The sequence below is a fragment of the Ctenocephalides felis genome, unplaced genomic scaffold (genome assembly GCF_003426905.1).
Source record: "Ctenocephalides felis isolate EL2017-DRISC unplaced genomic scaffold, ASM342690v1 CF-g0.4_SCAFFOLD_01886, whole genome shotgun sequence".
Taxonomy (NCBI): domain Eukaryota; kingdom Metazoa; phylum Arthropoda; class Insecta; order Siphonaptera; family Pulicidae; genus Ctenocephalides; species Ctenocephalides felis.
In genome coordinates this window covers 14703823-14729805 of record NW_020538040.1, presented here as the reverse complement: position 1 = coordinate 14729805, position 25983 = coordinate 14703823, and the positions used below count along the sequence as shown (strand labels likewise).

Sequence of the window (25983 nt, the reverse complement as noted above, 5' to 3'; positions counted from 1 at the left end):
CTATGGTAATAGTGATTATTGTCCTAAAAAACAACTTAAAATATTTTGGTATACAAAAAGTGATTTAATTGCGAAAAAGTCATTTGGAATAATGGGCCGGGTCAAAACTTCAAACTTATATTGTCACAATTTTCAAAGTTGCTAAATATCTTTTTTTTTTGATTAGTCGGTTTTATAATCATTTTGGAAACTCCTTGCAACTTGACTTAAGGCAATACCACTCAGACCTAGTTCTATATTCTTTTGACAATAATATTATTTTAAAGTTCACAAGATAAAATAACAACGGTAGATAAACTGCTGATGATTGACGAATATACTCGTCATGGAGAAGAGGAAGAATTTTGTGTATTGATGAGTATTTTCATCATGTGTATAAAATATTGACTATTTAGATTGTAATTTTGTTAAAGAAACAAAATAAAATAGTTTAAAATTTTAAGATACTTAAAATGTTAAATAATTGTTAAACTTTAAATTAATAGTTTGTCTATGCAAATAATTGAAATAATCAACATAAACAGTTCATGTACTTTGCTAAAATATTATTAGTTTTTTTATTAACACTTATTTAGCTTCTACAAAATAGCTTCAATTGATGGCATGTTTAGAATCTTTTCTGTTCATGTTCGACATATATTTATAACTTCCCGTAGGGTAATCTTTACGTTTCAAAGGTTTTTGAACATTTAAACCTTAAAAAATAGATGTATGTGTGTGAACATTCAAACCTTAAAAAATGGATGTATGTGTGTGTGTATGCGGATACAAATTTTTATTGACGATTTCGGGAACACCGATTCATAATTCAAAAAACATTCTATTCGTATTGATGTGGAGTACTGATTAATTTTTGGTATAGGCAGGTCTAGCCGTTTCGACAATACAGAGCAAAAAGTGCAGAAAATCCGATTAGATCCTAGATATCCTCTCATAACGTTGTGCGTGAGCATGTCGTTTTATCTGAGTTGGTTGGCGCGTAACCGCAATTTTTGTTTGCGTTAGTAGATAAGAAAGTCAAAACTGATTGGGTTTTAATCCCACGTCTGTAGTGTTTAAAAAAAAATAATAATACTTTTTATGCTTGTATAGTTGATACTACATGAACTATTTAAAATTGTTAACTCAGAATCAGTGCATATATTTCGCTAACGACAAATTGATGGATTTGAAATAAAATATGTTCATTCTAACAATAAGCCTGCTTAATTAGATTTTGTTTATAACATATATAAATAACGTCGTCTAATCTAATAAGTTTTCACATTGTATCTACAAGGAACAAATAATGAAAATTCTGGTTTGTATAATATTTATTCATAGTCATTTTTGTTGAATGATTATTTTTATTCTTCGAATGTTTCGAGATTTCAGAGAGTTGGAATTGAATTTCTTCAAAAATATTATTTTTCTAAAATTTCACAATACCCACTATTAACCTAAAATTTTTCTAAAAGTTTACAATACCCACTGTAGATCTATAATTTTGCAATATTGTAACGACATTACAGGCATTGTCGCCAAAGGGTCACACAAGGGTTTAATTACGGTACAGAAAGTTCCAGCAATTTGCCTTAAGGCACGATGCCAAGCTCCCCACTAGTTTCTATTAGTTTTCTTATATTTTTCTGGTCTCGTACACTGTTTCCTCGTCTATCCCATAAATTTTTGCGCATTACCGACCAAATAGTATTTTGTTTATACACGAGTGGAACTATGCTACTATCTGCAGACTCCCTCAGTTTCAATTAGAAAGTCAAACGCGGCGGTTTGAATCGACTTATTGACGGCAAAAAACAAATTTTTTCTTATCATAATCTCATAGCATTGATCTGTAATTAGAAAAAATAGTCTACAGACATATAATTTACATTCATATTTATCCAAGTTTGTTTTGAGATTTTCATTTTGGATCGTTACAGTTAGAACGATTTGAGCGCTGTTAAGATGAAGTCATTAATGTTGTTTTGTGTTGTGATCGCCGCTTCCGAGTGCATTAAAGTTGATGTGGAAGTAAGTGTTGTTACGAATGATAGTAATTTTATTTGTTATTATAAATTACAAGTTTTTACTTTTATTTTGAAAAAGCGCACTGAAAAGGAATCTGTGTGATTAGAGATGAGATACGTGGAATTTTACAATTTAAAGAATCTGAATATAGCTGAAAAAAAACATATAGCTATCAGTATAGAAAATTACTTCGATTGCTACAATAAATTGAACAAAGTATTGCCATTCGTGATTTGGGGCCCATAAAATTGTTTTTAAGATTTTGTGATAAATTGTTCATTATTTCTTATTATATATCATTTTTTATTGAGGTTATTTTAATTTATTTACTAATTAGCTTCTTGTAGGGTAAGTTATTGTAATCGTTCAAAAATCGAAATTAATTTTTTTAGCATTTCTTCACGTTTAGAAGGTTTCTGAACATTTTGGCATACCTCAGGAAAAATAGATGTGTGTGTGTATGCATGTATGGATACAATTTTTCGTCCACATTTTCGGGCCGATTTGAATGGTTCGGTTCTTATATTAAAAAACATTCGATTCCTATTGATAGGAAGATGTGTGGATTAGTTTTTGGCAAAGGCAGGTCCAGCCGTTACGGAGATACGGAGCAAAAAGTGCAGAAATTAGAAATCGAGTTTCTGAGAGAACGGAGTATCCGATTTGAATGATCTGAAAAACATTCAATTAGTAATGATTGGGAGAAGTGTTTATTAGTTTTTGGCAAAGGCAGGCCGAGCCATTTCGAAGATACGGAGCTAAATGTGTAAAAAATGGCAGTTTTTGAAATAACTAAGCGTACGACTTAAATGATTCAAAGAACTTTCTGCTTGTCTTAACAAAATAATTGATTTTTTTTTAATTTTTTTTTTGTATATCGAAAATAATTCAGATTTTACTTTCTGACTATAGTTCTGATATACTTTAAACAAATAATTTCAACTTTGCAATTCAGTTTAAATAATTCTTATAAATATTAGACAATGTTACAATATTAATAATAATCTATTTGAAAACATTCAGTATTCCTCGAACATTTCGTTAGGGTACGGGAAGTTCCAGCAATTTGCCTTAAGGCACTATGCCATACACCTCATTAGTTATGATTTTTTTTTTGGCGATATATATCATGGTCTTATAGAACTTACTGAAATATTACGGCCCTACGACTACTAGTTTAATTTAAAAAAATCACCAAAATTTTAGAAAATGAGTAGTTTTTTCAACTTGTGTTAAAATTAAATTAGATGATTTACTTGGTATAACGATAGAGTACTTGGTCTCAATGAACATACTAAACCATTAAAGTTTTACGGAAACTGGTTCAATTTTAAAAATTGTTGATTTTTGAAAATTTGCTTTTAGAAAATACTTCGAGTTAACGTGCTCGTTCGTTTTCAATTATGTGTAATAAATCCGCTCGGTATACTTTTAATCACTCATAAAGTAATTTATTTTTTGTCAATTAAGTCAATTATTTAAACATATCGGGAAGTTCATGTAACTTGCCTCAAGGCAAAATACCAATACCAACTACATATTTTATGCAATCATCAGTGGATATGAACAATCTGGAGAATAACCATCATAAAATTCATAAATAATAATAAATATAAAATACATAGTAGTTTTGAATTTTAGTAATTGTATATATATATATATATATATATATATGTATATATATATGTATATATATATTTATATATGTACAATTGTCAATTCGTTGCATGATCATGAGGAAGCACGTTTTTGTAAAAAAAATATCTTTTTTATTGGCGTTATAAACCTAAAAGACAGTCGTTTATTATAACATCGGCAGATTGAAATTTTATTTGAATGACTGGTTTGTATATTAATGGAACCAACTAGTTTCACTTTTACCAGATCCTAATCTGTTTTATTTCAACCATAATACGATAATCTTTTGCTTCTGTTTTATTGCGCAATTAGATTTATTTGCATGCTGAATAAATTATAATATCATTGAATTGATTTATTATATGCCAATTGGAAATGAATTCAGATTTTTTGGATCAGAGTTGCGAAATGCATATTTTTCGTAATAATGCTATCATAAAATCAACGATCAATTTGGTTAATATATTAGTCTGCTATACTTTTTATAGTATCTTTCAGGTTGATGACCATATTAGAAAATTTATTTATTATAAATATTGTAGCTTTTAAATTGATTAATTGATGCAAATGGCACATTTATATAATTGCATAATATTGTAACATGTCACTCAACTCGGTGATCCTTAAAATAGCAATAGACATTGAAAAAGTAATAAATTAAATGTATTACAATTATTTGTTTATTGTTAAAATTATCATTATTTTACATTGTATATTATCTATAATACTATTATCTATAATATCTATATACTAAATATAATTACATTATTATCTATAATATTATATTATTATCTATAATATTTTCCACCACTTTTAGCAATTCTATGAAAACAAAATCAATTAACTAAAACCACTAAAAATACCACATATAAAAGAAACATTTATTTGACTATGTTCAGTAAAACTATTTCATCATTGCAAACATGTTTTTTGCTATTTCTCAAAAACTTGTCACCTGGTCTTTTTTACCCCATAGGCAAGGTAAAATGGTACAAACTGATCCAATGTTTGATTTTTTATTTTGAAGGGACTTTACGAAATAATTACTACTTTATTCTACCAATTTAAAATATAAATTTTATGGTCACATTTTTTATAAAGATTACTGTGTATATAACCTAGATCTGGTACTTTGTTAGAAATATTCATAAGCAGTATTGAAATAACTATTAATTAAATTTATCTCTTGCAAATTGCTTTGTAACCTAATTCATTTTTTTATTAACTGTTTTTTTTATTGTTTGCGTCTTTACCAGGGTAAAGTTTCAATTGGTCTTTTGTGCTCCACACACGTGCAAGCTTTTATAGAGGGTATATAAAAAAAGTTGAATTTTACTTAAAAAATAACAATATATGTCAAAACACAATTAACTAACCTATACTTAAAAATTATATTAAAGTCTCGTAATCTTAATGTAATCTCACTACCAAAAAAATTAACAACGAAAGAAAATACTTTTCTCATGGATTCTCAAACATTGACGTTTATCTCCTGATAGCGACCCCGCAGGAATCAAGATCATGGCTGGTTAAATATTTTTCCCCTCTACTTTCAAATATTGTTGTTAAAAAAATTTCTAACATTACTTGTTTTTGAGATATCGAAGAAATCTTTTTACCTGTGGACTTTTAAGCCCCGCTTTACCATATTCTAAAAAAAATATTACGGTCAATGCCAAACACTATTGTTTAAAATGTATATTTTGACACGTTGGCCTGTCATATGTGTTTGTCAGGAGAAAGAGTTTTAATATAAGGCCTTGCCAGTCATATATTTATGATATAAAAAATAGTGTTTTTCTAGGAATTTTGGTCATTTTTTTCATACATTCAGTTTCTCTAATACATTTAATCATCTAACACAGTTACCATATCTCACTTAAATTTTTTAAATATTATTGTGGCGATTAACGTGTTAAAATATTTTTTATATCTAATTGTAAGTAAGATTTTTTTTGCATAGATTTATTGCCGATCAAAATAATATAATTTTTTAAGACAATATGCCGGATGTAAATACATTTAAAGAGATTATCTCTTATAAGATATATAATTAAACTAGTAGATGAAAATAATAATGATCGAATTGTCCAATAGTACAAAAAGGATTTTGAAATAAATTAAGTTTTAAGTAAAATATAAGCAAACCAGGGTCTTGACATGGTCTTGACTTAAGTCGAGAGAAGTCAAAAGAAATTTTTCTTCAATATCAGTCAACGTGTACAGATGCCTCAATAAATTCTAATCAATATCCAAACTACTAGTGCCTTGAGGCAAATTGCTGGATCTTCTTGTACCAAAATGATTTTTTTTAGAAAAGCCGTAAAATTCTTGAAAACTTTGAAAAAAAATTAGATTTTAAAAATGTTTGAAATTTTTTGAAAAATATCATTTTTTTATATTTCGAAATTTCACTTTTTTTTCAAAGCAAACATGCTGCGTAGCTATTTTAGACATTTAGACATTTTTATATATTTTTGACATTTTATTTAAGATCGTATGGCCATTTTTTTCCATCTTCGAGTAGAAGATTCCTCGCTTAATTCTTTTAAATATTTGTTTGGGTGACCTGGTAATTTTCCATGGTATTTTCTGCTCCTTTTTTTATTATTTCATTAATAGCTTTTATTTTTAAGTCTTTATGTAGAGTGTTATTCGTAATAAACCAGGGTGCGTTCACAATGCATCTTAAAATTTTTGATTGCGTTCTTTGTATTATATATTTTTATTTGAATTGCTTGCGGAAGCCCATAGCTCAATTCCATATGTCCAGATTGGGATGATAATTGTTTTATACAAAAGGAGTTTGTTTTCATATAAGTTAGATTTAGGAGCTTTATTAGAAACAAATATTTACAAAACTTTAACTTCTTCTCAGAGATATGGTTCAATCTTCGAACAGCCTAGTGATGTCAAAGAAGAGAAACAAGACCTGAGCAAAGTTCCGGGGATTCCGGGAGTCGACTATCCGGTTTATCACAGCGTGCCGGAAACGAGCTTCCATTGCGGACACGTGCCGGCTCTTCCGGGCATGTACGCCAATGTTGAGACCGGATGCCAGGTGTGATGTCTTACGGATAAGTATTATTACGTTATTATCAATGAGAATTACTACTAGGGGAAGTACGGGCAAAATGGGATAGTGTTTTATTTAACGATATTTATTTATTTATTAACTTCCCGTAGGGTAAGTTATTGTAATGGGCCGAAAATCGGAATTGAAAATTTTTACATTTCTCGACGTTTTGAAGGTTTCTGAACGTTTTGGCATACCTCAGAAAAAATGGATGTGTGTGTGTATGTATGTATGGATACAAATTTCCAGTCACGTTTTAGGGCGCACGGATCAACCGATTTGAATGGTTCAAAAAACATTCGATTCCTATTGATAGGGAAAAGAGCTGATTAGTTTTTGGCAAAGGCAGGTCCAGCCGTTTCGGAGATACGGAGCAAAGAGTGCAAAAAATAGAAATCGAATTTTTGAGAGAACGGAGTATCCGATTTGAATGATTAAAAAAAAAATTCAATTAGTAATGATTGGGAGAAGTGTTTATTAGTTTTTGGCAAAGGCAGATTTAAAGATACGGAGATAAATATGTAAAAAATGGCAGTTTTTGAGAGAACTAAGCGTCCGATTTAAATGATTCAAAGAACTTTCTGCTTGTCTTAACAAAATAATTGATTTTGGAAAAAAAAAATTGTTCCATTTTTTTTTTTTTTTTTTAGTTTTTTGTATATCGAAAATATTTCAGATTTTATTTTTAATTCTGACTATAGTTCTAATCTACTTTACAAATAATTTCAACTCTGCATTTCAGTTTATATAATTCTTATAAATATTAGACAATGTTACAATATTTATAATAATATATTTGAAAACATTCAGTATTCCTCGAACATTTCGTTACGGTACGGGAAGTTTCAGCAATTTGCCTTAAGGCACGATGCCATAATTGCCTCAAGACAGAATTCCACTTACAGCTAGTTTTTTTATTTTTTTTATTACAATATTTATTACAACTGTTAAATAGTTAACATCCAGCAATATTGATAAATAACATAAATTTAAATAAATAAGAGTGCAAAGGATAGGATTTACATGAAAATAATATCCGTAGTATGATGATTTAATATAATATAAAAGCAAATAATAATAAAAATGAATTTAATAAATAATATAAATAAAATTTCTGAATAATAAAATAATACTAAAAAAACAATAAAGAAATAACAAAATAACAATAATAGAAATAGTAAGATAATAATAATAATAATAATAATAATATTAATGTTAGCGTTTAAAATGGCTATTTATGAGATCCTTGGGAATTTTTCGTTTTAGCCTGGTTGGGCGCGCTTCTGAGAATACTTTTTGTGCCTCGTAATATGGGTGTTCGTCAATTCTTTTTTATTTATTTAATGATATTATAAATGGTCTTAATCGTTTTTACTTATTTGAGATTCATTGGCTACCAGTAGTATTTAATTAAGTAGAAACAATATTTATTAAAAAAAATTGCGACCATTTCATTATCAAAAAATCATTATATATAGTACAGAAAACTGCTGAGAGGATGATATCTTGAAAAAAAAGGATCGCGTTGGATAGCATTTAATTGTTAGTTAAGACGAGTATATTACGTCTTAAAAAATTAATAAATATGACAATACTTATTATAAAATAATGAGATGTAAGATGTTTTTGCGAATTCTTGGAACGTAACCCCTCTTTTTGTAATAGTTCCTTGTCCTTGTCCTTGTCTTGTTAACTTCCCGTAGGGCAAGTTATAGTAATCGCAAAAAAATTGAAAATGAAAATTTTTATATATCTTTACGTTTCAGAGGTTTCTGAACATTTTGGCATACCTTAGAAAAAATGGATGTATGTGTGTGTGTGTGTGTGTGTGTGTGTGTGTGTGTATGTACGTGTGTGTATGTATGTGCGGATACAAATTTTCGTCGACGATTTCGGGAACACGGATCAACCGATTTGAATAATTCAAAAAACATTCGATTTGTATTGATAAGGAGACGTGCTGATTAGTTTTTGGCGAAGGCAGGTCTAGCCGTTCCGAAGATACGGGGCAAAAAGTGCCGAAAACGGTAACTAAGTTTTTAAGAGAACGGAGCGTCCGATTTGGATAATTCAAAAAACATTTTACTTGTATTGACAAGATGAATAATTGATCAAATTTTCATGAAGGCAGGTCTAGCGGTTTCGGAGATCTAATGAAAAAAGTAAAAAAAATGCCATTCGGCGGTTAAAAATGATCATTAGACATATGCACATCAAATTATCAGATATTTTATAGAGATTTTAACAATAAGTATATTTTTTTTACATTTCTATGAGTTCCGTACCAATGCTTATGCGTTAGACGGCGGCGCGGCACTTGCGCGCTTTGACATTTCGTCTCTATGCAGTTCAAGCAGTACGATTGCTTTGAAAAAAAGATCAGAATTTCCAAAATATGTCAAAATGAAGAAAACATTTTTTTTTCAAAAAAATTTTTTGTTTTCAAATAAAAATTTTTCTTTCAAAAAAAATTTTTTTTTCAAAAAAATTTTTTTTTTCGAAAAAAAGTAATTTTTTGTCAAATTTATAGTTTCTCAAAAATCCAATTTTTTCGAAGTAATTTTTTTTCAAAAATGTTAACCGTTTTTAAAAAAATAATAATTTTTGGTACGGGAAGTTTCAGCAATTTGCCTTAAGGCACGATGCCCTAATTGCCTTAAGACAGAATTTCACTTACAGCTAGTTTTTTTGGAACGTATCTACCGTGTTATGTACCTGTATAAGGTAAGGACATAGTAAAACGTTAATTTTTAAGAAAGCAGTTCACCAATCAATAGCTTGGTCTTGTTTGGGACATCAGCATATAACCCAGGAGCGCAAAAGAAACAAGTCATACGTCCTAACCAACCTTTGTCGGACTGAGAACGGGTAAAGAGGTCTTTGCAATAAATGCAAGTATCTTCTTTTTAATGATGGATTCGTTGGTCTGTTTTTAGAAGTAATTAGAGTAAAAGGTAAAAGCCAATCATCTTTTGCAGGTTTCAATTATCTTTTATCTTGGCCTCTAATGAACTATCTTGTAGTTCTTGCGAGATACTACTATGTTATTTTATCCATTTCATAAGTATGTCATAATGTTCAAAAGTGAATAAAAATGAATAAATATTTAAAATTTCTTCTAACACCTAATAATTGCAATAGAAATTATGGAGATAACTACTGACATAAGTTTGTTGATTTTTTTTCCAAAAATTTTGTTCCAAATAAACTTTTTAAGGCGCAATACCCGTTAGACCTGATTACTTTGACAAGACTATGACAATGACGCTCAACATCTGACCGGATTGTGACCATGACTTTCCTAACTTTTATGCATTCACGGAAACGCCACTAAAACCAGCCAATTTTTAAATAAGACCACTGTGTCATTTTGCTTATATATACCATTTTATCCGTATTTCCCCTAAGTGAATCTTATTTTACTGACTGGTGCAATCATCGTTTTATTTTCTTGTATTCTGTAAATGCTTTTATGGTTATTATTATTGTAAGTTTTTATATTTATTGGGTTGGCAGCTAAGTAATTGCGGAATTCACTAATGATGCAGTCCAAATGTGAAAAAAATTCTGAGAATGGATAGTTAGCATCAATAAAAACAGTTTTTCCATCAGTTGCGTAGTTTTCGTTTAGCGTTGGTTGAAAAATATAAAATTAATAGTAACATATTGTGATTTTTTAATTCTACAAAGGAAAAAACGAACATGAGATACTTATAAAAAGTTATTGTAGTTAAATGTTTGAATAAACAGGTCTATAAATATTATAACTTTGTTATTTTACATGTTTTGCATGTACGCCTGGAATTTTGCTACACGAACATTGTATCAACAATACACTTTGCAATATTATCAGGTGAATAAAATTACATTTGTTTCGAGAACAGGTGATATAACATAATATTGCAAATACATAGTTGACGAAAATTTCAAATTGTTTAAAATATTTGATCAATTTTTTTCACAAAATTTGATATTTTAATTTATTTTAATTATAATAATAATTTTGTAGATGAAAATTGTTTATACATAGAATTTGTATACATAAATTAAGTAAAAATATCTACTTACTTTTTAAATTCTTCACAGGTTTTATTAGTACATTTGAAAAGTTTGCTTACAGTAAAACTTACTAACTAGGATTTGCAGAAATTTGAAGCCTAAATTTTAATGAATTCAATGTTCTATTTTAGGCTTACCATGTTTGCCACGACGGAAGGGAAGGTCACCAGGGTGCAAGTTTCCTGTGTGCAAACGGAACTTTATTCAATCAAAAATTGTTTGCTTGCGATTGGTGGTATAATGTACATTGTGAAGAAGCGCCACATTTTTATAGGTATTATTTGTTTAAATTTAATTAAACAAAAAGTTTTAATTCTAGCAGAGGTCATGAAGTGTGGGGTTTTATGGTTACGTGACCATTTGATTTTAGACCTTCAAATATTCCGATAAAAAAATAAATTAGGTTATTAATTTAGAATGATGTCGCACTTGTTAGAACTACGCACAAGTTAAAAAAATGTATTCATAAAATAGTGACTGAAAAAAAATATTTTGACTTTGATATTCTCGATATTTTTTAAAATTATATAAAAATCAGAATTTTGGTATGAGCTTGATTTATAGTGAGGTAAAGTCCTTAAATCTAATTAAATCTAGTAGAAGTGAAAATTCCAATTAAATCTAGTAGAAGTTGAGAAATCGTGGGTATCCTATAGAAAAAGACAGTTTCGAGGAAAGCGCCTATGAAGTTTTACGGAAGAAGCAAACGGAGGATGATTATCGTCGTCAAATGAATTTGCTTTGAATTCATGATTCGGAAAAACGCAAAAGTCGCGTCATTTGAACCTCTGTAATAAGTTGTAAACTAATTGTCGAATTGTCCTGAAAATTTGACAAGTATCGTTTGAAGGTTAGTACGTCTTAAAAATCATATGGATTTTTCGTTAGTAGAATTTAAAAATTTTAAATTTCGAAAAAATCTTTTGAATCTTGAATAAATAAACTTTGCAAATATAAAAGAAACGATTTTTTAAATCTTTTCAACTAGAATATCCCTTAAATTCTTTATTTTTCTGGTTAGAATAGTAAGTGTAACGTAAAATAATAAAATTCTTCTGTAGGGATGTATGATTTGATACTTCTCCTAAACGGTTATTCGGATTTTGATAATTTTTATAGAGTTTGTCAAAGGAAATTTTTATCATTTAATGAACGATAAAACTATAGTAATATTGTAAAACCACTAATTATTGTTTGACATTGAAAACATTTGAGCCGTCATCTGCTAGAAATATCAAATTAAAATAATTTAAGATACAGTCAACAGTATATGTTTGGCAGATGGAATTATATAATCGGTTTAATAAATAACGCAATAAGTCCCAAATTGCATATACATTATTTTTTTGAAATTATGCCTGTCGTATTTTAGTTTCCTTCACTAAATTATTTAACAATACAAAAAAAAATATTTCTACTTATTAAAAAATGATTTAGAATTTTGTTTCATGTGTCAAAAATTTATTTGTTTGGCATTGGATATGGAATATTCAGCAATTTGATCTTAGATTGAAGAGTGCTCATATGAACTAGATTTTACAAATTAATTCACCTAAGATTTAAATAAACATAAACAATAATGTTTGTTAAATTATTAGTAAGAAAAATGGACTTTGAAAATTATAATTGCCAAAAAGCAACTAATATATCGTACGAGATTATGAAAATTATAGACTAAATTATTGAAGCAATTATGTTGTGTGGTGAAATCAAGTGTAATATTGTTGTTTCACCGCAGATACTATATTATTTTTTTCTGAATTTCTTATACTGCTTATGCTAGGACCATAAATGAATCACAAAAGCAGTACATCAAATAGGATATTAAAAAGTATAGGATAGGATACTAAAAAATTTTGAACTATTGAATTGTAGACGTGGGTCAGGACAGCGCCTGTCGGGTTATCTAGTATATATATATATATATATATATAATTTTTTGCTCATTAGTTAAACTAATTATTCGCTCATTATACATATGTTTGCTATGATATTTAGGTACCACATGTGTGGAGAAGAAAAATTTCCATTTCAGTTGCACGATAAAGTAAAAGTACACAGCTTTTAACTTTGTGGTATTTTTGTTAAGAAATTTTAGAAAATCTAGAAATTTGCTGTACATTTTATTTGTTTTCTTTATAACGTAACCTGTGCCGCTTCTACGACGCGACTATTTACATTCCGGGCGACACAGGCGTAAACATTTTTTATGGAGACAGTTAAAACACAATTAAAAAATGTGTTATTTAATTTTCCATTACGTTATTGCGGAGAAAATTACTAGTAGTTCTTCGTATATTACGAGTATTTTTATAGTGCAATTTTGGTAGAAGACAGTTTGAACATTTTGGCAGCATTTAAAAAGTGGAGCTAGGGGGCTATTTGTAATAGAAATAAGTAGTAACAGGCGGTTTCCAATAGGACTTTAAACGAAATAAAAATATTTTTTCATCTCTATTGAACATATAAAACGTCCTTCATGATATTGTCATAGCTACTGTACCTAAGGCCGACGCAGTTATGACATGTTGTATAAAATTGTACTATCATGTTATGGCAAGGCCATGTTACACTCCAACTTCCATACATTAACCTACTGAATCATACTGAATACTGTTAAAATGTCATGTACATTCAGGCAGTTTTACACATAAACTGCAACGTCACTCGTATGCTATGAAGCTGAGTCAGAAATACCCTGTTATCTAACATCGCTTTTTTGATATTTGTGCGGTTTCTAGATTAGGTGTTCTATCTGACAACCTGAGAAATTCGTCTGACTGCACAACAACCACATAGGTTTTGTCAATATTTAGTACATTTTTAACTAACTTGACTAAGAGCCTGAAATAATATCTATTATTATTGATTACGGCTTGCTTATGAATAAATAAATAAATAAATAAATAAATCCAATGAAGTTACCGTGGCCCACGAATATTTTTGTAATATAAACTCAAAATTTTTGTCATAATTTTAGTAAAGTATAATGATAATTTGTGCCAAGTTTCATCAAATTCGCAACCTCACTTTTGAGAAGATACCATCTGTTTTAATATTAGTCATATAGTATTGAGCGCGGAGCCAGCAACCTATCAACCTCGCATGTCTCGAAAACTGTTGCATGAACCATCTAAAAAATTTTGTCACAAGTTTGGTAAAGTATGATGATAATTTGTGCCAAGTTTCATCAAATTCTCAAATTCCGATTTTGAGAAGATACCATCTATTCATACTGTTCATATATTAGTATTGAGCCCGGGACAGCCACACATCAACCTCGCATATCTCGAAAACTGTTGCATGAACCAACTCAAAATTGTTGTCACAATTTTGCTAAAGTATAATGATAATTTGTGACAAGTTTCATCAAAGTCGCAAATTTCGCTTTTGAGAATATACTATCTGTTTAAATATTAGTATTGAGCGCCGAGACTGCACCCATCAACCTCGCATATCTCGAGTCTAAAAACAATATGAGCCACAAGTTATTGATAATTTAAATTTAAATTATATTATACTTCAATTTTAATACTATATCGATAATTTTATAAAATACCAAAAAATGATCTCTGATGATAATAATGATTATTTATATAAATTTTGATTTTTTTAGTTTGAATGCTGATCCTGCTACAAATCCGTTTACTCCGAAACAAAAAAAGGAAGAAGAACATCATCAATCGTTTGAAGAGTATTAAGATCATGGTTATAGTTTTATATGGTGCATCTTTCATATTTAAAAATAAATCAATTTACTTGTTTTTTATAATTTAAGAATAACTTGCCTTATATCAGCATATAAAAAACGTCTTTAGCGATGTATCAGTTCAAATTTTGCTCGGAAAGTATCATTTTCAGTTTAGAATAGCTTTCGTTTTAACTTGTTTCTTTTAAATTAAAATTAATATATATATATATATATATATATATATATATTCATATATATATTCATAATTATTTATACAATTTCTTCATTCTCTTTAAATGCATAAGAACTTCATGCATAAAAGTAAAATGTTTTTTATTTAATTTATATGCCTATATTTTATTATTAGGTCAAATAATGGAAGATAATGTGAAGTGAGAAGTTGTAAATTTGAAATATAAAATTATGAGCAATAACCTAGAAAAAGCAAGGAAAATGGCAAGAAAAATCTTGTTCTAGGAACCTTGCAACTACATATTTTTCAAGATGAGTTGCCCAAAAATTATATGATTATTATAAAATTATAGCATTTCTTTAAGGAATTGCAGGAAATCTTGTATAGTTAGAACTACAAAATTCAGGTTTGTGTAATAATGTTTATTTTTCTAAATTGTTCGTTCTTTTTTTAGTCGCTGGAATTGAATATGAATCATATATTTCACTTCCATCATATTAATGATTATAATTGAAATAATTTTGTTTAAAATCTAATTTTCATACAGGAGGTTATGTTACCAAAAATTTGAATGATTGCTTATGATTATTTTTCATAAGCTGATTCATTTAATGTCGAGTTTTATTTAATGCGATGAACATTAAATTGAACTTACCGGTTGTATTTATGCCTTAATTTTTTCGGTTGAATTTATGCCTTATCGGTTGCAATTCTGCCTTCTTTTTTTACTAAAAACCTATCTTTTCAACAATAAACTGAATTTTAAAAAATATCAATATTAAAAAAATCGATTTCTTACAAAAATTTGAAAATATTTCAAAATTTTCAAAAAAAATCTATTATTTTCAAGAATTTCCAAATTCTCAAAAAATTAGAAAAAAACGTTTTTTTTAAATCCCAAAAAAATTCAAACTTCTAAATAAATTTTAAAATTTGAAAAAAAAAACACTAAATTATCAATAAATTTCGTCGCCCAATTTAATAAGTACTTTTAAATTTACAGTATGTATTTATAATAAATAATCTATTTAAAAATCTTCAAAACAATTATCGATTATTTTCATTCCTCGAATGTACGGTACGGGAAGTTCCAGCAATTGGCCTTAAGGCACGATGCCATGCACTAGTTTGAATATTAATTTATAACTCTCAAATAATCCAGATTGACCTGCAACGTCGAAAACACCTAAATTTACCAAGTCTCCTTCGGGAAGGTAAAATAACTATGAATCTAACCTAATTAACGGTAATCATTTCTACTTTACCCAAGTATGTAACGTGTCCCAAAAATTGACCCATATAGCACTTTTCACAATTCGGCAAGGTCGTCCGTCTGTCAGATTCATTCAGAATTTACAGGGAGCCCATTGCAGACATTGTTTTGAATAAATTATAAATTTATACGCCTATTATATTATTATATGTTGTTGCAATTACGTGAGAAATCCACACGGTGTGAAGTGTTTAAAAATATCAAGCGTTGAAAATACGACATAATGATGAAGAAGCCTTGGATACTTTTTAGACAATGTGCAGTGCATAAACTTGGGTAATCGATAAGATTAAATGAAAATATTATTCGGTAATTATTAATTACTCGGTAGAAATATCATCTTTTATCGACGTTTTCTAAAATTTAAAAGCCATTCGATGATACTCTACAAAGGCGCTAATTTGATTTTCGCAATGATCCACATTTTAGCCAAAAATCCTCAACCGATTTTGGAAATTCAATTTTTGTATTAGGAATCGTTCTGGTCACTTTTTGGTAAAAATCTGCCTCTGTGCAAAATTTTTTGTTGCCTAAATTTTTTTTTATTGTTCCTGTTTTTGAGTAGAGATTTTTCAACTTAGCTTTTGTGGTTCCAAAGATTCACTCAAAAATCAAATAAAAATTATGATATTAGTATCACATTTTTTTGTAATTACCATACAAGTAATCTGTATCTACTAGGAGATAAATCTCTAATATTTTTATTACAAATTACTTATATTAAAATGTTACCTATAATGTTATCTTTTAATTATAGAGTAATTTCAAACATAGTTTAAATAGTTTGAAAGATTTTGTAATTTCAATAGTTAATAATTTTTGGATCGAGATGAAAAACATAATTCGTGGTGTCAAATCTGACTCGCATTTTCTTAGAGATAAGAAATTTCGCCTTGCTATTGCAACCATAGAATTCCAGATTCGACACCCATCTCGGCCAGTCTAATATAAAGTAGTAGTGACTTTGGTTTTTGCTTGAAAATATAGATTTAAATATGTTTTGAAAGCCATTTTTACGGAATAGCTGCTTTGTAGTAAAAATAGATCATTAGTATTAGGGAAATTTTTCTTCTAAAAATCATGGCTGCTAAGAAGGTTTATTAGAACAGCTCATAGAACTGCTAAGTTCTGATTTTGTTAACAAAATTATTTATTTTAATTTTTTGTAAATGCTGAAAAAACTAGTGGTGCATGGCATCGTACCTAAAGGCGAATTGCTGGAATCTCCCGTACCGAAAACTAAATTATTAAAAAAAACTTTGCAAGACTTTGAAAAAATTAGATTTTTGAGAAATTTTGAAATTTTTGAAAAAATTTGACTTTTCTGAAAAATTTGATTTTTTTAATATTTCGATTTTTTTGTATTTTGATATTTTTTTGAAAATTCTGAACATTTTGAGCAATTGCGCTGCATATCTGATTTGGTGTCGAAATCAAAGCGCGTAAGCGCCGCGTAGTCGTCTAACGTGTAAACATTGGTACCGATATAAATGTTCACAAAATTTGTACTTATTATTATAATCTTTATAAAATATCTGATAATACGATGTACATATGTCTAAGGTTCATTTTTGACCGCCAATTTTTACTTTTTTTATTGGATCTCCGGAGACGCTGCACCTGCCTTTACAAAAAAAATTCCAGTTGTTCATCTTGCCAATACAAGTAAAATGTTTTTGAATTATTTAAATCGGACGCTCCGTTATCTCAAAACGGAAATACCATTTTTGGCACTTTCTGCCCCGTATCCCCCAAACGGCTAAACCTGCCTTTGCTAAAAACAAATCAGCACGTCTCATTATTAGTAGGAATCGAATTTTGATTTATTCAAATCGGTTGATCGGCGTTTCCGAAATCGTCGACGAAAACTTGTATCCGCACACACACACACGCATACACACACACTTGCATCCAATTTTTCTAAGGAATGCCAAAATATTCAGAAACCCCTGAAACGTTAAGACATATTAAAATTTCCATTTTCGATTTTTTTGCGATTACTAGAACTTACCTTACGGGAAGTTAATAAGAACTGTTGCTATTTGCAATGAGTTTTGGACCGAAACAAATTTAATTTCACGATTGGCACAAACATTTATAATTGAAGGTGCTGAAATATTTGATACTGCATTTCAATATTTTTTATATCAACATTCTCTTTCGATCCCGCCTGTAATTTAATTAACAGTATCAAATATTCGTTCGTTATTATTATAATTTTCAATTTCCACGCTTCATTAATATTCAGCATTAAACGTTATGTGTTGAAATGATAGCGTTTTTTATGTTTGCATGCAAATAGCAAATAGCAAATAGCAAATGTACTAGTAAGCGCACTATATTCCATTTGTGTTTGTCGTGTTATGCTTTCCTGGTTAAACAAATCATCATGTTACATACATTTATGGAAATTTTTGCAAATCGAATAGAGAAACAACCTGGGTTATTGACAGGAACGTACTTAGACGCTCGGTTGGATTCAATTTTATCTTGATCGCGAATAAAATTTGAACGAAACGCTCAGAGAAAATTGCACGCTTTTTGTACTTCATCGGAAGAGCATAATAATTAGTCAGGTAAAAAATTTATCGTATGAACGTTAAACATGTCGTTTTTCACGGAACTCAATAACTTTATTCTGAAATGAATTGACCAATTTGAACACCGACTTTTTGCCATAATTCAAACAACATTACTTTCGTAAAATTTCTAGTTTTTATTTGCAAAAAACTGAATCAGGTACAATTTGACACCATCATTATTGTTTTTTTTTAAATCAAGGAGTTTTGTAAAGATTTAAATTAACAGTAATCAGATCGTGTAAGACCAGGACTATATGGTGGATGTGAAAAAACTCCCAACCAAGCTCCAATAATTTTTGCCAAGGGGCCAAAGATATGTGAAGTCAATAATAGAATAAATCGCCGTTTCGATTTGCCAATTTAGGCCGCTATTTTTTAATTGCATTGTTTAATTTCGTAGTTGTTCAATGTAGACATCAGTATTGATTGTTCAGTTGGTTAATCATCAACTTGTACTGGACGGCCAGAGTGTTTTCCATTTTTGAGTGAAAAATCACCAGAACAAAATTTGGCAAGACAATTCAGACACTGTCGGTTTTTTAAGGCTTCGTGACCATAAATAGCGCTTAACTTTTTGTGAGCTCAACTGAATTGCTTAATTTCGTTAATTGTTCAATGTAGACATCAGAATTGATTTTACATTGGTCAATCATCAACTTCTACTGGACGACCAGGGTGTTTTTCATTTTTGAGCGAAAAATCACCAGAACAAAATTTGACAAACCAATTTTGATACTGTCGTTTTATTTAAGGTCATCACCACAAACAGCGCATAACTTTTTGCCTAGGTGCTGATTAGTGTTTTGCTAAGGCAGTTCCAGGTGTTTCGGAGCAAAAGGTGCAAAAATAGCAGTCTTTAAGAGAACGGATCATCTTAATCAAATAACGTTTTATTGTGTTGACAGTGTGAAGAAATTATTAGTTTTTGGGGAAGGCAAAAAAAATTATTGCAAAATCCATTTTTTTTTTGAATATCTAAAATTACTTAGACTTCAATTTTAATTCGGGCTAAAAACATCTAAAATTTATCGAATATTTCATTTCAGTACGTATAGTTCCAGCAATTGGGCTTAAGGCACGATGCCATGCACCACTATTTATGTTTTTGTTTGTATTAATTATTATAAGACATGTATTTTTCAAACCCTGTGCCGTTTCTCTAAGCACTCTAATTCTCGATTTTTTATTTTTCCTTCAGTTATCAAGTGGAAAACTGATCCCATGCCCAGTAAGTATGCAACATTTTTCTACTACTGTTATTTTTTATAATTATCTCTATGAACTCATTAAACTGGAACATTAATTGCACTACATAGTTTTGCATATAATTGCCATATTAACCGCTCTGGCTTAAATATTGTGTAATTTAATATAGAAAATACACATTAGTATGTTGATCAAGATATTATAGTATCTCTATAAATTAATTTATGCATTTCACAATTTTTCCTACTTAATAGAAATAGTTTGTTATTGCTTATTTTATTCACAACTAGATGACCCGGTAGACGTTGTCCTGTACTTATGTTTGCAATTCAAATGTTCCAATTTTTTTTTAATAACCTGTACTGATATTTACCAATTAGTTAAAAATTATTATGTTTTTTTTACTACAGTCTATACCGAAATGTATATACATCCACTCATATGGATCCTAAATGTACAACTGCTTTAAATAAAATGATGAGTATTTGCTTTTTTGAGAAACACTATAAAACAGTTTTTTCTTATTAGTTTTTTTTATCGATATCCGACGTTATTTAAAAAAAAAAATGAAATTACACTACTGAGAGAGATATCATCCCCCGGGAAATGGCAAAGAACTCTAAATTATTTTCACTTTTAAACTTGAGAGTAAGATAAACTAATTTCACAATTTCATACGAATTGGAGCACAGTAAAAAAAATTCTGACCCAAAATACTCCATTGACTTTAGTAAATATTCCGTATCCGATGGCAAAAATATGAAAAATATGAAAACGTCGAATCTTCCGATTTAATCATTTTTGATACAAAATTCACTGATTGAAGTTTTGCCAATTTTTTCAAACCAATTCTGACGTCTTGCTTGATTTTGTGACTTTGACTGCATTTTCAGTTTTTTTCCTATCCAAGTTTATATCCGATCAAATAGGAAACAATTTCCAAAACAAATCACTTGTACCATTTTAATAACAAAAATTATACGTAAGGCTCGGTGTTCCGTATATGGAACTGAAACAAAAAGTTGATTTTTTCGTAAAATATGGATTTATTTTTATTTTTATAAGGTTTCTTCATCTTCTCATCATCAGTTACAAACAATATATTTTTGTCACAAATTAAAAAAAAAATTGAGCATTGTAAGTTAAAACAACTTATACAGATTAAGTGCGAGCTTCGTTTTGAACTAAATACAGTTAATATTCTAATTGGTGAAAGGAATCGTTTTTCGATCCATCTAATACTTTAGTAATTCAATAATTTATAATACTATTCCTATCGAACTCAAATACATTCGATAAGATTTTAAGAGAATTAAATGAATACCGTAATTTTTAATCTAGGGAAATTGTAGATTAATTTGATGTTTATACCGGAAATAATTGACAAACAAGAGCTAAACTTTTCTCCTTTCTAATTTATTATACGTCCGATTAATACCAACTTTGGTCACTTTTACATATGCATAAAAACAATTATGAACGATTATGGAAATTACATCAATAAATTTAATGACAACATTTACAATATCTAAGTTGTTATAATTTGTTTATTATAAGATTTGAATGCAATTAATTAATAGATAAGACAACAAATTATATTTTTAAGAGATGACATAGGTTCATTTAATCATATTTACTTATTGTTAGTAAGAACTGACTATGGTAAAATTTATATTGTCCTTAATTTTATGTTAGATATTTAAATCTAATACTTTGAACTAATTATTCGTTTTAAAAGATTAAGTTTCAACAGATTACAACCCCAGAGAATTTACTTATTAACATTTCATTACATTCAATAAAATGTGATACTATTGATGTTGAACTCAATTAAAAAATAGGCATATTTATTCCGATTTTTGTTCTGCAGTTTTTATAGTTAGTAGAAGCTTTTAATCTAGAGGAACGGCTAGATCTGCCTTTGCCAAAAACTAATCAGCACGTGGTATGCCAAAATGTTCAGAAACCCCCGAAACGTGAATATATGCAAAAAATGTCAGTTTCGATTTTTGGCCCATTAATATAACTTACTATAAGGGAAGTTAATAACGCGGATATAATTCGCTCTTGGGGAAGAGCACTTTATTTTTATAATGTAGGAAAGTTATTTGCTGGCAGTGAAAATAAATTTTCTCGTCTCTCTTATTTTTCTTGCTCGTTCGTCTATTACAAAATGATCAAGCCGACCGTCGTTCGTTCGGTGAATGTTTGAATTGAATCGAATTCACGCGATAATTTGCAATAAGTCGTTAGTTGACGCCGAACGCGCCGTCCGCTGGCCAACGAACGACATTAACCTTTTCACAGGTAATAGCTTTTTGCGAACAAAATCAACATATCTAAAACGTTCTAGGACGCTTGCACAGAAAACTTGCACGACATCCGAAGGAAATGCAATTAATGGAAATTTCTGTAACCATCTCGATCGGTTTATGAAATTAGGTGTAAGTCGCGTTTTGTCTTGAGGCTAGTTGCAAAAACTTTCCGATATGTGCTAATAATCGTCATAATCAATATGAATTGAGATCAATCAACTTTTAAAATGATGACAATAAAAGTTTGAAATTTCGACACGGTCCACATTATTCCAATCTTCATTGACTATAATATTTTATAATGTTCGGTAAGACCATCGAATCTATCATCATGAAGTTTCACCAAATCACCAACATATTTTTTTCCAACAACTAATTACAAAAAACAGCCCTGCCGATTTTTACCTGATCAGCACGATTCCTTTCTTTTTGAACAGTTTTCAATTTTTACACCTGTATTTTTTCATATGTTTCGACATATAATTTTGTATTGTGTCTTGGTGTTGAGACAATACAGCTATGTCGTCTGGTTTTGCCTGTTTGTGAAAAATCAGCTGTAAAAATAAGATATAAATTGGGCCGACAACAATTCCCTGAGGTACCCCGGATCCCACTGGGCGATTAATGGCAAAATGGCTATTTGCTGAATATGTTTTCAACAACAGGTACATGGCAGCATGTAATACTTTTTAAAGTTTGAATAATATGCCTGGATGCCATACCTTGTCGAATGTTTGGCTTATGTCCAGGAATACAGCAGAACAATATAATTTTGTCTGAAGTGAGTCCACGATCTTTTCACTTACTTAGTGGATTTGCAATAGAGCCGAGTGCTTTTCTTAAAAACCGAATTGGTGGTAGTGAATTATGTGTAATTCACCCAGGTGCGGTCCCAATCTCTTTAGAAGCAGTTTTCCAAAGATTGTTTACATTGCTGGTAGAAGGCTGATGGGTCGATAACTAGAAGTCCGGTTCAAACCTTTGTCAGGTTTGGGAAAAAGAATAACTTTAGTTGATTTTCAGGCAGACGAAAATAACTTTAGTCTGATACACGTATTATAGATAATAGTTAGTTGATTAGCCCTTTAACTCAATTATTACCCTGGCCCTTTACAGGCTCGTACAATCCTGCAGTAAACATTATTGTAGCAAAATGATTAATTTTATAACACGAGCAGTTTAGCAATATGCTTCAAAACTATTTACCACCAGTTGAATTGATTATTAATCCATTTTCCCGATTAGATACTTTTCCAGAAGTCTCGATGCATGAATAAGCACTAAATAAATGAAGAACATTATCTTATCCATCATACAGCACGGCGTGTCAGTTGCAAAACTTCTTTACGCAAGTCTTATGGAGTTATCAAAGGAAATAATGCAAAAGTGCCGACATAGCACCAATGTGACTGACTCATTCCGAAGAAAGGCATTCGAAAATATTGTATATGATATAAATAATTTTGTTGCGGTTTAATGCCATTACGTTGCCGTGATCGAAATAAAAATGTGCACTTGATGAGATTTCTTAATTTTATAACCGAAATCGTAAAACTAGTGGTGTATGGCATTGTGCCTTAAGGCAAATTGCTGAAACCTCCAGTACAGTAATTAAACATTCGCCAAATAAAAATAATTAATTATCAATAAAACATTATCAATGAGCAATAACAATTGTTTTAAATATTTTAATATCATTATCATATTTTATAAATATAATATATTTTAATCATAAATGTATTATAAACTTTAATCAGATGCGCCGACTAAACTGCTATATTTGCATTTTTTACTCCGTATGTCCGGAACGACTGGACCTGCTTTTTCAAAAATTAATCAGCACATCTCCTTGTCAATACGAATGTTTTCTGAATCATTTAAAGCATATCATTAAACCAATATGGACCTACGGGCTAGAGCTATGGGGATGCGCCTCCAAATCAAATGAAAATTCTGCAGAGAATGCAAACTAAAATATTAAGAATAATACTCAACTCTCCCTGGTATGTCACTAATCAGACTGTCTACGGCGATCCAAAAATGTTGACGAAACCTATAAAGAACTGTCATGAAAATACCACAACAGATTAGAGATGTACCCAAATGAATCTTTAAAGGATATGCTTAGCCCCCAACAAAACTTAAGATTGAAGAGAAAATGGCCTCTACATAGTATATAATTACAATCAATAAAGATATTAAGCAACATATTGTAAGATAGATCAGTGGATCCTATCTTATTTTAACACTCACTTAGTTTTCGCTTTAGAAATATTGTACTTTTTCTGATTTCTAAATAAATCTATTACAAAAAAACTCAAAGCGGTGGATCCATGCTTTCGATATCGTGGTCAAAAAATTGTATACGAACATACGCACATACATAAATGTTCAGGTTTTGTATACATGAATATTCAGATGAGTCACATTTTTGGACGAGCTGATGATCTAGTGTGGATGGTCCTTTTGGAATAACAAACTTTTTATGTAACTCTAAACGTTTTTCCTGTAGAATGAGATATATGTAAACATTTAAATGTTCCCTCTTCACTCGGAACCGCCGCTCCGGCGACAAAATACATATAAATCTCACAATTCTCGAGTGGAAAGGATTATAGATTCGTGAATTCATAGAAAGTATTACACATCCTCAGATTTTTCTATAAAATAGTTTTTCTTCCATATTTGTATTTTAAACCGTTGGGACGATAAACGAGTCAAACTACTTAAATTTAAGGAAAATTGTTAAATATTAAGAAAATTATATGGACACACTTGACGAATTACACTTTGTTTTAATCGTAATTTTATTGCACGTTTTTTCTCTGAATAAACTTTGTATGTAACTCTAACCGTTATTCTTGCATATTTTTAAAATACAAGCGAACTCTCTATTTTAATTTTATTTATGAAAATTCTTACTAAATAAAATATGTTATTAAAAACCAGAGAAATATCGGCATTCAGTATTCTTCTTTTCAATGGTTCAATATTCGTTATATAATATCATTTCGATCATTTTAGATCGATTTATGATCGATAGCGCCGCAAAAAATGATAAAAACCGATATGTCGTGACCGATTCGTTTTTAATAACAATAACGTCTTTGTTAACTATTTATTTTCGATTTGTTGCATATATTTGGAGATTTTGCAATAATTTCTAGAAATTATAATAATTGAAAGGTTGATATTCATGGTTGGTCGAAACAAGGAATTACATTTGAACTAAAAGCTGTAAAAATTAGGAAAAGTTCAGACCTTAAATTTAAACTCGCTGTAGGCATATAATCAATTCGCATTTAATTTTTTTTCGAAATTTTTTATTATTACTTGTTGTACGTTGAACTTGGAACTTATACTTACTACTTGGAACAAATAATACGGAAAAAGTTGTATTAATATTAATGTGTTTTTGAGCGCCACATAGAAGACTTTCAATAACATTTGCATAAAGTTTAGAAAATATTTCAGATTAAGTACATACTTTTGGACAAAATAGTTCAAACTTTTTGAATAAAAGCGCAACGCCTTAAATCTGAATTTACATGGAGATTTTTCATGAAAATATTTCACCAGCTCCCTTACTATGAAAATGATTCATATAATTTCTTTATTCTAAAACTCACAAAAATGATTTGTACTTCGCATCGATTACGTAGAGCGATGATTAAAATCTCATTGTAGAACGAATATGTATCTTTTACATTGCGCAATTTTGTAAAAGTACTCTTTCGACATTAATATTTATAGATATGCTTAAAAATGCACATTCAGGAAATATCTAATTGCAAATATTTATTATTCATAAATGTTTTATGTAATTTTATAGCTAGTGAAACTGAATTAAGTTAAAAACAATTAGCACGGCGTGATATGGATATATTTATATATTTTATGAGTTTAATTAAAATAATTTTATAAGCAATCGTATCATCTT

The 25983-nt window shown here is 29.4% G+C and overlaps 1 protein-coding gene across 1 annotated transcript in view; it reads left to right on the top strand.

Annotated features, from left to right (window-relative positions):
• LOC113378476 overlaps positions 1-14511 on the top strand; it is a 60789-nt gene extending 46278 nt beyond the window's left edge. The window contains exons 2-4 of the mRNA XM_026619004.1: positions 6527-6709; positions 10915-11057; positions 14400-14511. Of these exons, the coding sequence (XP_026474789.1) occupies positions 6680-6709; positions 10915-11057; positions 14400-14484 (258 nt within the window). The 5' untranslated portion in view covers positions 6527-6679 and the 3' untranslated portion in view covers positions 14485-14511. The remainder of the gene's footprint in view (positions 1-6526; positions 6710-10914; positions 11058-14399) is intronic.
• Positions 14512-25983: the final 11472 nt, after the last annotated feature.